The following is a 13,144-nucleotide window of genomic DNA, read 5'->3' as shown; positions in this document are numbered from 1 at the left end:
CTCCATTCTTTCAAATTCATGGCTTCTTTTTGTTGTTGTTGTTGATTGTTATTGCAGGCATGCATATGCATATACACACACACATCCCTAAATATAACCTATTCAGCCTATGTATTACTTGTACGTCTGCTTTCAGGGACGACCATATGGCACCACCCCTCTAAGAGGAAGGTGGAAGGAAGAAGTTTGTACCGGTTAATTAGGCCCACAGCTGCCAGGAGCTCATCGATCCTATTAGCACTAACATGGAGACAGCCAAAGAAGGTGCGGGCCCTAAAAATCATGTCCCTAAAGACTATTAAAAAAACAAAACAAGCAAGCGAATAAACAAAAGCCAGTGGGATGCTTCGGAGGGTACAGGCGCTCACTGTGGACTAATGGCTTGATTGATTCTTGGAATTCACATGGGGGAGGACAGAACTGATTCTCACAAGTTGTCCTGTGAACTCCACATGTTGCTGTGGCAGACATGCCTTACCAACTCCCATTCCCTGAACACAAGTACATAAAAAAGATATAATAAAAACAAAAATCTCAAACCTGCAAACAGTAATCTGAACTTAATCAAGGTTAAATTGAACTGATATAAAGGCTTCCTTAACAAATCAAAGATATGTGAATGAGAACACCTACACATGTTATTATAGAAAGATTCCTAGGTTCTAGAAATATACTAAATATATAGAAGTATAATTAATTAAATAAATTAAATATGAAAAACCATAATCTCTCTAGGATTTTATTTACAATTCTTTAGCAGGGCACGTTTTAGTGGAGGTATGTGTATTTGTACATTCACAAAGGTGAAGTAAAATGGATAAAATACTGATCATTAATCATTAAAGTATGAGACTAGTACAAGGGATTCCTCAAAATTGACCTGACACTTCCACACATCTGAATTCTTATCAAAAAGTAGTGTAAAGCAGCTCACTAGGAAGGTACTAGCTGTGTATAGTTTCTGATCATTAGTATCAGCTGCAAACGCCACATGAAACCCCAAAGAAACAGAACCCTTCTCATCTGGGGAAAAGCTCAAGCATTTAGAAAAGCAGTTACTTTTCTTCTCTAGAGTCTGCAAGACCTCTCCAGCTGAGCATCGAGGAAGCTTTACCCCAGCTTCCAGCCTTTAGTGTGCATGAGAAACTTTGCGTTTTGCTAAAGAAAGGGAAACTTATTCTCAGGCTGTGCAAAAATGTATATGAATCACAAATGAGTTTCAAGTTTATACTTGGGTCCTATCCAAAAGATATTGCAGATGCATACACCAACAATCCAAAAATATGAGAGAAGAGAACATGGAACATGTCAGGTCCCAAGTGTTCAGAATATGAGGCACACACTTATATTCTGAACTCACAGAAATAAATTCTGCTTGGCAGGGAGGCATCTCCCATTCAGTCTGGCTTCACTCAAGGTGGCTTTTTATAAAGCACAATGTAATTCCCCTAAGCTTCACCCTATCACTTCATTTTAGTAGGATAAATAGCCTCAAGAATCCTTAAAGTGAATACTTACTCATAAGCTGCATATTTTCATATGGAAATAGAATATCACCAAATGTACTTTATGTTAAAACAGTGTAAAATATGCTCTATATCAGGCATATTTTATAACCAACCTTCTCCTGAGTCTTTTTAAATGTATATCTCCCCATTATGGCAAAGTGGAAACTATCCCAAAATGCTCTGAAAAATACATATAACACTCAGCATTTGACAACACCTGCACTTGACCTCTTAAGCAAAGAAAGGTCAAAATGTGAGGTGTGGTAAATGCCAAGGGTCCCAAATACTGCACAGGAATTAAAGTCAGATTACCACCTGCTATTGACACACCCGGGAATGTTGATCAGAATATTTTCGTAAGTTCTTATTTTATTAATGCTTTGAGAATAGAAAAATTAACTATGATCTTATGTTTTTAGTCATTATTTTATTACTTAAAATATAGCAATTATTTTAAAATGTTTATATAACGAGATATAAACGTTTAGAAAAGCAATCTTCATGGTAAGTCCCCAAAGAACTGCCAAGCAACCAGCTTCAGCTACAATTACCGCTGCTTCTTCAGAGCAATGACAGCGTAGCATCTGGGGGACTGCACAGGGTCGAACAACTTCACAAGAGCAGACCATGCTACATCTTCCTGAAAATTGATAAACAATTTACATATGCAATCATTTTAGAGCAAACAAAAGATGAGTCTGACTGCATAGATGAATTGGACCACAAATTGCAGTAGAAAATATTAGTAGAAACCAAAGGCTATCATTTTTTATTGAATGAAAATTAACACTTACAATTTTATTTTCAAGAAGCCATGTTGAAAAAAATATACACCTTTAGCGACTGACTGCCAAAGGAGTCCTGGTTCCAGTATAGAAAAGCTGGACAAGGCCAATGACAAATACTGTATTTTAAACAATTTTATGACAAAACATTATTCACCTTGTACAAAGAGGGTGAAAATGATATATAAATAAAATTACACTGTAAATTTTATTATAGTTTTAAAGTAAAAATAATATGCACACACATGCACAATCTATAATCATGTGTGACATTATTATAAGATGTACCCAGTCTGAAAGGTGGAATTATTATTTCTTTTAATTTTCTATTTTATATTATATATCTTTTGTTTGTTTTTCTTGAGACAGGCTTTCTTTGTATAACAGTCCTAGAACTTGCTCTGTAGTCCAGACTAGCCTTGAACTCACATCCTGAGTGCTGGGATTAAATGTGTACGCCATCACCACCTGGTATGTGTCTTTTATTTTTAACAAATATGACTACTTTCCTAAGAGAGTCCAATACTTAAAATGAATAATCATAAGCTTGGATAATTTCTTTTGGACCTATTCATTTTGATGCATGCTATTTTACTGAACTGCTTAGGCCAATGAATTTTTTTTTTTGTGAGGGGAAATGAGTACCTATTCAAATAGGTAGTGTATCACCACCCAATTTGAGGATCAAGGCTTTGTAGGGATTTGGAATTAAATGGTGGCTAAAGAATGCATATTATTTAAATACTTAAAAAATTGCCTTAATCTGTAACATCATTAATTAATATAAAGACATTTATTAAAACTCATTTGTTTAAAGAAGCCTTTTGAAAAGAAAAAGCACTAGACGACTAAATAAATTTCTTACAATAAGGGATTAATGGTGGACAAAGAGTTGATTCTAGAAAGGGGATTAAACAATTCAGAACAACTTATTGATCATAGCTCAGCAGACAATGTAATACAGACAGAATGATAACGTTGTGGGAGAGATGAAATACTCTTCACTGAGTAGAAAGACATTTCTATATTATAGAATATGCATATTCAAGCACATTAAAAGATCAGGTCTTACAAAGTGAAATGTGTACACAGTCTCTTTTATGCCATAATTAATTTTGGCTCTAAAAATCATATATGATTACCTTTATTCACTGTCTATAAACACTATCACACAATTAAAAATATCACACTTGTTACAGCAATTTTTTGAAGATATCTGCTGTATATATGTTTATATATTAATCAGGAAATAGAATGGACATTAAAAGTAACGGAGTATGAGAGTCATTATCTTACTACTTTGTGTGAAATAACTTTATCCCAACTATATGATTTTATTTATTTTATTTCACCTAATAAAGATATTTATTATGCACTGAAAAATTACATAATACCTGTTCCTTCAGGTAACAAAGTCGATCAAGAAGAATCAGTGTTTCTATGCAAGGAGCCAGGACAACTTTCAACTGTAAGGAAACAAGAGGTAGTGGCAATTTAATGGCTTATTTGCTTTAATGTTTATGTTTGAGAAACGGTATCTACAAAACTTCACATGTCAGATACCCAATACCTACTGTCCACCTTCAGAAAATGAATACTACAGATCAAAAGCTTTTCTTTACTAGTAACAGGGAAAGCAAGCCATCTAAGAGACACGAGGTGGAATTCAGGAAGCAATCATGTGATGGAAAGCTTTTCAAAGAGTCCTAAGAATGCAATTCATTACATGGAAAGCTTGTGAAATAACCACTCTGGAGATCAACATGTGTTCAAAGGCTCTGAAGCCCCGCTCTGTGCATTTATGATGCACTTTAAGGGAAATCTACCATGTGCTCTTTTTATGACATTACTAACACCTAATATAGTTCAGAAATAGGAAATCATACCAAATAGTTTTCCTACAAACACACACACGCACGCAGGCATACACGCAGATACACACTCTCTTTCTTATACATACAACAGCAACAACAACAGATTAATTGGCCCAAAATAATAATTAATAAGATACTACTGTATATATGTACATGACTTACCATATTAAATGCCTCCAGCTCATTCATTCTAGGCCTATATTTCTCATAGCAGTCCATTATAATTTCTTCTGAGATCTTTGAATAAAAACAGTAACAATAGATTTACCAATGGTTACAGTTAAATAATGTAAAAAGTTCCTATAACATAACCTAAAGTGAAACAAGTACTCCATCGATTTATGGTATATCTGACATGTGAACTGTCTTTAAGCAAGTGACTATAACAAAATCTGGCATTCAAATCTACTGAATGGATGCTACTCACCATTTCATAAATAACACGTCTTGAGTTTTCCAAATTCAAAATATAGTGGTAAAATATTTCACTTATTGCTAGGTTTCCAAAACAATTTCACCATCTGAGGGTGTAACTTGTCTTTTTTATATTGTCTTTCTATATCAAACATACTTGAGATGCATAATATTAAGTGACTAGCCTTAGTTGAAATAAAGCAATAATCTTATTTTTAAATAAGAGTATAAACATGGTTTTCTGTTCTTTTCTCTCTAGAACATTTTAAGTAAGCAAATATAGAAAGAAACAAAAACCACATACTTCTTTGGCCAATAGTAAGTGGCATTTAAAATCTTAAATTAGGTGTCTCAACAACTGTGATGAGTGACATAGAGAAGGGCCAAAGACATGCCCCGCGTCACAGGTCCCCAACGAAGCAGCAGAACAGAGATCTCCAACATTATGCTTCCTGAGCAGCAAAATCAACAACAACAAGAACATCAACATCACAGCCACTAGCTGTTCTCAATTGGCATCAAGAGAAAGCAACATGGAGAATAAATACAGAGCCACACAGAAAACTCATGCTTGTAGAAAACAACACGATAGAGACCATGAATTCACAATGTCCTTCAACTGCTGAAATATGCTACGGCCCTGATTCTGACACACGCTTGTGAGACGAGGTCCTCTGCTGCCTCTGACTGCCGTTATAGCCTTCCGTACTTTTCAAGTTTCGTAGATTGGTGCAATAGAATAATTAAAAAAAATACATTTAGACATGTATGAGAAAATGTGACATCATTTTCATGTTGCTAACTCTTTATTCCCTTTCAGTTGCTTTGACATGTTGTCTTAGTTATTTTTCCACTGCTATCAGGAGACACCAGAACGAAGGCAACTCATAGAAGAAAGGGTTTATTGGAGGCTGACAGTTTCAGAGGTTGAGCCCATGTCTGTCACACTGGGGAACATGGTGACAGGCAGGCCGGCATGCAGATGTGCTCTGGAGTGGTAGCTGAGACTCACACTGTGAAACATGGAAGAGCTTCCATGGAAACATGGAAGAGCCAGAGAGCTAACTGGGAATGGCATGGGTATTTGAAACGTCAAAGTCCATCCTCGCGGGACACATCCCCTCCAACAGGGTCACACCTCCTAGAAACCTGGCACTCAGGAGGCCCTTGAAGGAGAACCAGGGTACACTGTTGCCTAGTTCTAACATGTATTTTGACAGCAGTTTCATCTGGAAACTCTGCTTTAAATAGTACTTTACAAATTTTCTTTGCATATATTTCTTGATTATGCAATTTCATCATATGTATGATTTATGTTGTTATTCTGATAATATAGCTGATATTAAAAAGCTGAAAAATGTGAACACTGGCACACTACTCAACTGCTGAATACAGACGTGGACATGGCCTACAAAGTGACTCCTAAGTGTGAGAACTAAAGATAGTACGAGGACATTATTTAGAGGAGGAAAAAAAAAGGAACTAATAGCTGTTGTATCAGAAAATTATTTTAAAAGTAAACTGTGGTGTTCTTGTCCTCGTGGCTATAGAACATTGAATGTACACTGAATGGCAGATTGAAGCACTGAAAATAATTCTATTGTTTCCTGGTTCCCAATCTCCACGTTCTAGGAACAGTCCCTTCTAGGAGTTGAGATGGCTGTGAGAATTACAGGTTTTGGACAAAGAAATGGTCAATGCTAAAGAGAGAGTAGGGTGAAACCAAACGATCATCTCAGGCACTTTATTCAATCTCCTACCCTCCTTGTAATTTACTGAATTATTCTGGCTCTTAACAGCGTTTATATATTAGATAGCATGTGTGTTACTGCCAAGTGGATTTTGAGCAGCTGGTTATATTCACCTTGTCTGGAAGGATTTCAAGAGTGAAGGCTGGGAGAGCAGCATCGGTTAACAGTTCACTAACAGAACTTGGTGAATTTCTTCGGCCTTTATTTCAAACCGTAATATTTAGTCTGCTTTAGAAATACATTTATCTGTTGGCAAGCATGAATTTCCTCTTTATCCCATTCCAGCCTGTTTGCTCACTAACTGCCGGCTTTGGAAACATGCCCACCAAACGTTCTTCATGCGAACAAAGCCTGTTAATATGCTATATAAGTATGAATCTGCTCCATCGGTGATGGAGTTAGCTGTTTTAAATTAGAATACTTCTTCCCCAATGACCTAGGTTTTGATTTAGAAATCCACTTAACTCCAACTTAGATACAATTGTTCTTGCTTCATCTTTTATTTTATTTTGTCATCTTTGGTTGTTATCTTTTAGAAGTCTGTTCTTCAACGAGAGACAAAAAGGGAGTGGATCTGGAGAAGAGTCAAGGTGGGAAGGAACTGGAAGGAGTAGAGGGAGGGGAAACTATACTCAAGATATATTGTATTAGAAAGGGATCTACAAATTTAAAAATGTCTCAAATGAAAGTGAAAAATGAATACCGAAGATAGGTAGCTGAGTGAGAATTTAGGAAAGGTAAAATTAGAAGGGCTTTAAGAGTCTTGCATAGAAATGGGTGACCAAGTCTGTGGCCTTGAAAGTTTTGGGTTGTTCTATCCACTTGTGCCTGCAGTTAGAACAATATAACTTATGTACCCAGAACTCCACTGCCTTTATTAGGTATTTAAAATAAAATACATCAAAGCCTCCAAAATAAATAAATAAAATTCACCTTACTTACATCTCAACTTTCACCTATACGATGAAAACCATATCAATTATTTTATAATCATCAATATTTAACATGAAAAAATACTTCAATATTAGCATGAACAGAAGTTCATGAACACTTTCTTGTGCTATTTTTAAATATTTTGATTGATTTTTCATTCTGTATACATGCATGATGGCCTCAGTATATGTATGTGCACTGTGTGTGTGCAGATGTTCAGAGGCCACAAGTGGGTGACAGATCCCATGGAACTCAAGCCCCCCTATGTACATAGTGAGAAACAAATGCTGGCTCGTCACAGATCAGCAAGTGCTCCTAAGCACCGAGTCACCTCTCCAGTCCTTATTTTGATTTTTTAAAATAATTATGTTTCAGTAGGGTTTTGATAACAGTATAGATAATTTCTATAGTGCATTTTATCTTTGGAAAAAAAAATCAGACAATTTACTCTGATCATGCTTTTCCCTTCTCCTCAGCTCCTCCCAGGTTCTTCCCATTCCTATTTCTCCACCTAACACAATGATATATTGTTTTAGTTAATGAACTAATGTTGACCCATTATTAATTAAAGCCCATACTACACTCAGATTTCCTTCGCTTTTACACAATGTACTCTTTCAGTTTCAGAAGCAAACACAGGATGTCACATAACATTTGGCTGTATTAGCTTTGACACTTTATCAGACTTGTTTTTGATGACCTTAACAGTTTTGAGAAATACTCATCATCTATTTTCCAGAATGTTCTTCTAGTATGTTTTAGATTTTTTTTTCTCAAAAATAAACAAAGGGTTTTGGCTTGTGAGGGGAATACAGGAGCACAGCACTGCTTACATGCCCCCACCTCAGGGTCTACAGTGCTCACATCACCTGTCCTTGTTGATGTTGACCTTGACTGTCTGGTGGAGACAGCATCTACCAGGTTTCCTCACTGGAGAGTCCTTTTGTTCTGTTTTGTTTCTAAATCCATGTACTGTCCACACTTAATTAGTTAACAGTTATATTGCCAGTAATTGAGTATAGAATATTGTGGTGGTTTTAGTGAGAATGTCCTCCCCCCCCCCCATAGACTCAGATGTTTGAATACTTGGTACTTAATCGATGGAACTATTGGGAAGGTTTAGTAGATGCAGCCTTTCTGGAGGAACTATATCACTGGGACAGGCTTTGAGATTTCAAAGTCTCACACTACTCTCTGTATTTCCTGCTTCAGGTTCAAGAAATGAGCATTCAACTGTCCTGTCACCATGACTGCTGCAACCACAGTTTCCTGCCATTTAGAATCTGGAATCACAAGCCAAATGAAGATTTCCTTTTATACTTTGCCATGGCGTTTCATCACAGAAATAGCAAAGTAACTAATACAAAAATCTACATAAATTAGTTTTCAAGGGATATTTACATCTCTTTTAATCTATTCACTTTTTTTAAAAAAAAATTAAGATCTATAAAAAAAACTTACAGAGTACCATAAGTAGGCTATAATGCAGTTTGGTTACAGGTTCTTTCTACTTCACACCTGCTCGGATGACTTGAGAACTGACCTTTCTCATCACTAGATAGTGAGACTAAAAGCTGCTGAGATACCACTGGTCAACACAGAAGAACTAAAGTAAAAGGAAAACTACTCAGTTAATGCAATTATAACAGGAGAATTTCCAAACGCAGGGAAAGATAGGGATGAATAACTACAAGAGCAATTTAGAACCCCTAATAGATATGGCCAGAAAAGAACCTGTCTGAGACATATGATTTGGAGCTAGGAAAAAAGAAACAAAAGCAGCCAGAGAAAAATCTCATTACCTACTATGTCAAACACATCAGAAGAATATTATACCTCTTAACAGAAAGCTTAAAAACTAAGTGAAGTGACTCAGTGGGTAAAGGTGCTGGCGGGTGACCTGAGTTTAATCCTTGGAACTCACACAAATGTGGAAGGAAAGACCCGACTCTACAGAGCAGTCTCTGATCTCCACATGTGCACCAAGAAATGCACCCTCCCACTATGTACACGCACACAACAATAATAAATAAAACTTAAACAAGCTTAACAAGCAGAAACACATGCAATGATTTATTTCAGGTCATGAAAGCAAATAACTGTCAAAATAGATTATATTTTACCTAACAAATATTGCTTAAAATTGATGGAAAATATTTTCCAAGATAAGCACAAATGAAAGCAATCCACCAGCACTAAACAAGCATTACAGAAGATACTTAAATAAATTCCACACCCACACAGGAGGAAGAAAGTCACAACACAAGAACACATGGAAGAATACATCTCATGAGGAACATATTAAGAAATGAGAATTATGGGGCTGGAGATGGCTCAGTGGTTAAGAACACTTGCTGTTCTTGCAAAGAACTGGATTCCAGCTCCCAGCACCTATGCTGGGCATCTCAACTGACTGTAACTTAGATCCAGGGCAGTCAATATTTTTTTCTGGTTTCCATAGGCAACTGTGCAAATGCGTACACGTGTGCGGGCACACACACACACACACACACACACACACACACACACACAAATCATTTTATTTAATCAGAGCTATAACAGAATGAAACATTTCCAATTCAGTAATCAATACACCTCTGAGATAAAGAATGGAAAAAGAAAGCAAAACAAAACACCAAAGCAGTATCAGAACCAACTAGAAATGTAGTAACAGGAATCAGCACATATCTTAATAACCTTGATAGATGTTAATGGTCTCAATATTCCAATTAAAGAATGTAGACTAGCTGCCTGGATCAAACCAGAAGATCCAATTATTTGTTTTAAAAGACACAACTTATGGTAAAGACACAATTCACACAGGAAACCAAAGGACACAGTAGTGTGTATCAAGAGAAAGAGAGTAGGAAAGAGGCATGATATCTCACAAAGAAAACAAAAGCCAAACACAGTCTAAAGAGATAAAGAAGGTCACTACATTTTTCTAAAGAGTACAGTTCATTAAGAAATAACTATTAAATACATATTCACCAATTGTTGGAGAACTTAGTTTGATGAAACCAACTATGGGGCATAAACAACAGTAAGGCTTATATACAACATGAGTAAGTGGCCTCAATCCTCCAATCTCAGCAACAGAACGTCACTTATATGGGAGTTCAGCAGAGAAAATCAGACTTAAAATGCCATAGATCAAATGAACACTGTAGGCATCTAAGAGATCTTGTTACCAACAGTTACAGAATATACCAGCCACGTAGAAGTCCATGGAACTTCCTCTAAAACAAACTACAGTCAAGTCAGGAAATTACAAAAGAATTAAATTAATTTGCATAAGTTATCAGATAATATTGAGTAAAAATAGAAGTAAATAATAGGAGAAACTCTAGAAATTCTATAAACATATGGAAATACAATATTCTCCTAAATGACAAGGGTGGGGTTCACTGAAGAAATCAGGGAGGAAATTGAAATCTTCTTAGAATTTAATAAAAATGAAAAAAAATATAGACATAAAACTCTTAATAAAATACTTGCAAACTCAATTCAACAATACATTATACAAATTATAGACTATAATCACGTTTGTTTCATTTGCGGAAGGCAAGCATGATTCAACATATACCAACAATAGGTGTAATATATCACACAGACTAAAGTAGTTAGCAGCAGGAGGGATATATTTCAAGTAATAAAGGGTACAGATGGCAAACAGTGTCTGAAAATAGTACGGTTCTAAAAATAGTGTCGGAAAGTAAAAACAGAACTACCATGTGATCCAGCTATACCACTCCTGGGAAGATAAGCTATTATACTAAAGAGAAACATGTTCTACTGGGACGACCGGAGCACAATTCACAATAACCAAGTTATAGAATAAGCTGAAGTGTTCATCAATACATAAACAGGTAAAAAATGCAGCATGCATAAAAAATGGAATTTTATTCAGATATAAAGTAGAATGAATTATGTCATTCTTGGGAAAATGAACAGAACTGGTCACCATAAATGAAATAAGACAGACTATTCATAAAGACAAATAGCACATCATTTTCTCAGATGTTAAACTTAGTTAAAAGACATACAGGTACCGCACATGTACACACATAACACAGATGAGACGAGACATGAAAATTAAGGAGAGCTATTTGAGAAGAGAAAGGAGTCTAACAGTAGGACATACAGAGGAGGTACTGACAAAAAGTGAAAACCATAATGAATAAAAAATGCTGTTAGTAAAACCAGCTTGTTCAACAAATATATTCTAATAAAATTTAAAAAAAGCATTCTTTGTATAAATTATCAAAAAAACCCTAAAAGCATTAAATGAAGTCATTCTGAAGGTAAAGTTAATTTAATTTAATTTCTTAAAAATTAAATCCTGCCAACCAAGCATTGGCAAGGAGGCTCAATGGCCATAGTATTCTTCAGGTGATTGAGAAACTCACCACAGTATTCCTCAAAAGATTATCGACACTATGTTTCTATGAAGAAACAGAGAGAATTGAACTTATATACATATTACTTTTAGAAATCATGAAGTTATATATGCAACTAATCTTTGGGAACTTGAATTTTAAAGGAAGTAAAATAGATATTTTTTATTTTAATTTTTTATTTTATTTTTTTATTATTTAATAATAAAGTAAATTAGCAGGATGGTCATGGTGCACGCCTTTAATCCCAGGCCTCAGGAGGCAGAGGCAGGTGGATCTCTGTGAGTTTGGGGCCAGCCTGGTCTACAAGAGCTAGTTCCAGGCTCCAAAGCTACAGAGAAACCCTGTCTGGAAAAACTGGAAAAAAAATAGGTAAATTATGAGGGGCTGTTCATCCTCCCTATCCTCATTTGCAATTAAATTATTAATATATGAGACTTCACATTCCTTCTGGGCCAATATCCAAATGAAATGAAATCACTACACTTCCATGTTCACTGCAGTATTATATACTGAAGAGTCAAGATATGTTAATAACCTATTGTTTCACTGACAGAGAAATGGTTAAAACCACTGTGGTATCTATGTATGTGTGACAAGTATATAAATATATATGTATATGTATGAATATATATGTATACACACCCAAAGAGAAGGGAGGGTATTATTCAGCCTCCAAAAAGAAGAAAATCCTGCTATTTGCCACAAGGTACTTGACTGTGCACCACAGTCCATTATTTTCAGAGGTATATACACAGACTTAATTTCCCTGGAGAAAGATAGATATGTTTTTAAAATAATCTATACTTTGTGAATGGGGCCAATGAACATTACTTGAAGGTAATTACGACTAAAATGAAAGATCAAAGAAGGGATCACTGTGAACAAGAAAGTCTTCAAACATAAAGACAATATACTACAACCATTGCATAGTGCCCTTTGCTTTCCCAAATTCATTGATGGAAATGGCAGTTTAAAACATAGATACATAATGGGAATGTTAGGTGACTACTGATGAATTTATTTATTTATTTATTTATTTATTTATTTTGGTTTTTCGAGACAGGGTTTCTCTGTGGTTTTGGAGCCTGTCCTGGAATTAGCTCTGTAGACCAGGCTGGTCTCGAACTCACAGAGATCCGCCTGCCTCTGCCTCCCGAGTGCTGGGATTTTATAAAGGAAAAAAAAAACGCTCAAAATTAGTGGTTCTTAATAGGGGTCAATCTTGGCAATTGCCAGTTTTAATCATTGTGCTGCTGCTGCCATCTAGTGGACAGAGTCCAGCGATGCTGCTGAAAATGCATAGACTAGCCTCTCACTACAAATAATGGTCCACATGGCAATGATGCTGTTTGAAAACAGCTCACCAAGCAAAGTCCGCTGCTGACTTTCACAACTGACTACAGGCTTACAGAGAAACCCTTCACGTTGTGTGAGCCCACTGTGAATCAAGCGTCTGCAGCCTTAGTTTCTGAAAGAGGC

General features: G+C 35.8%; 1 protein-coding gene across 9 annotated transcripts in view; it reads right to left on the bottom strand.

Moving 5' to 3' along the window:
* Mettl25 (methyltransferase like 25) overlaps window positions 1-13,144 on the bottom strand; it is an 83,060-nt gene that overhangs the window by 21,845 nt on the left and 48,071 nt on the right. For all 9 annotated transcript variants that reach the window (XM_041669597.1, XM_041669588.1, XM_041669578.1 and 6 more), the window contains 3 exons: window positions 4,330-4,404; window positions 3,688-3,759; window positions 2,060-2,148 (listed from right to left, as the gene is read on the bottom strand). In XM_041669597.1, the coding sequence (XP_041525531.1) occupies window positions 2,060-2,148; window positions 3,688-3,759; window positions 4,330-4,404 (236 nt within the window). The remainder of the gene's footprint in view (window positions 1-2,059; window positions 2,149-3,687; window positions 3,760-4,329; window positions 4,405-13,144) is intronic.

Source organism: Microtus oregoni, unplaced genomic scaffold (genome assembly GCF_018167655.1).
Source record: "Microtus oregoni isolate MIOR12 unplaced genomic scaffold, Mior012 000001F_ref0000356, whole genome shotgun sequence".
NCBI classification, from domain to species: domain Eukaryota; kingdom Metazoa; phylum Chordata; class Mammalia; order Rodentia; family Cricetidae; genus Microtus; species Microtus oregoni.
This window is presented reverse-complemented; position numbering and strand designations above follow the sequence as displayed.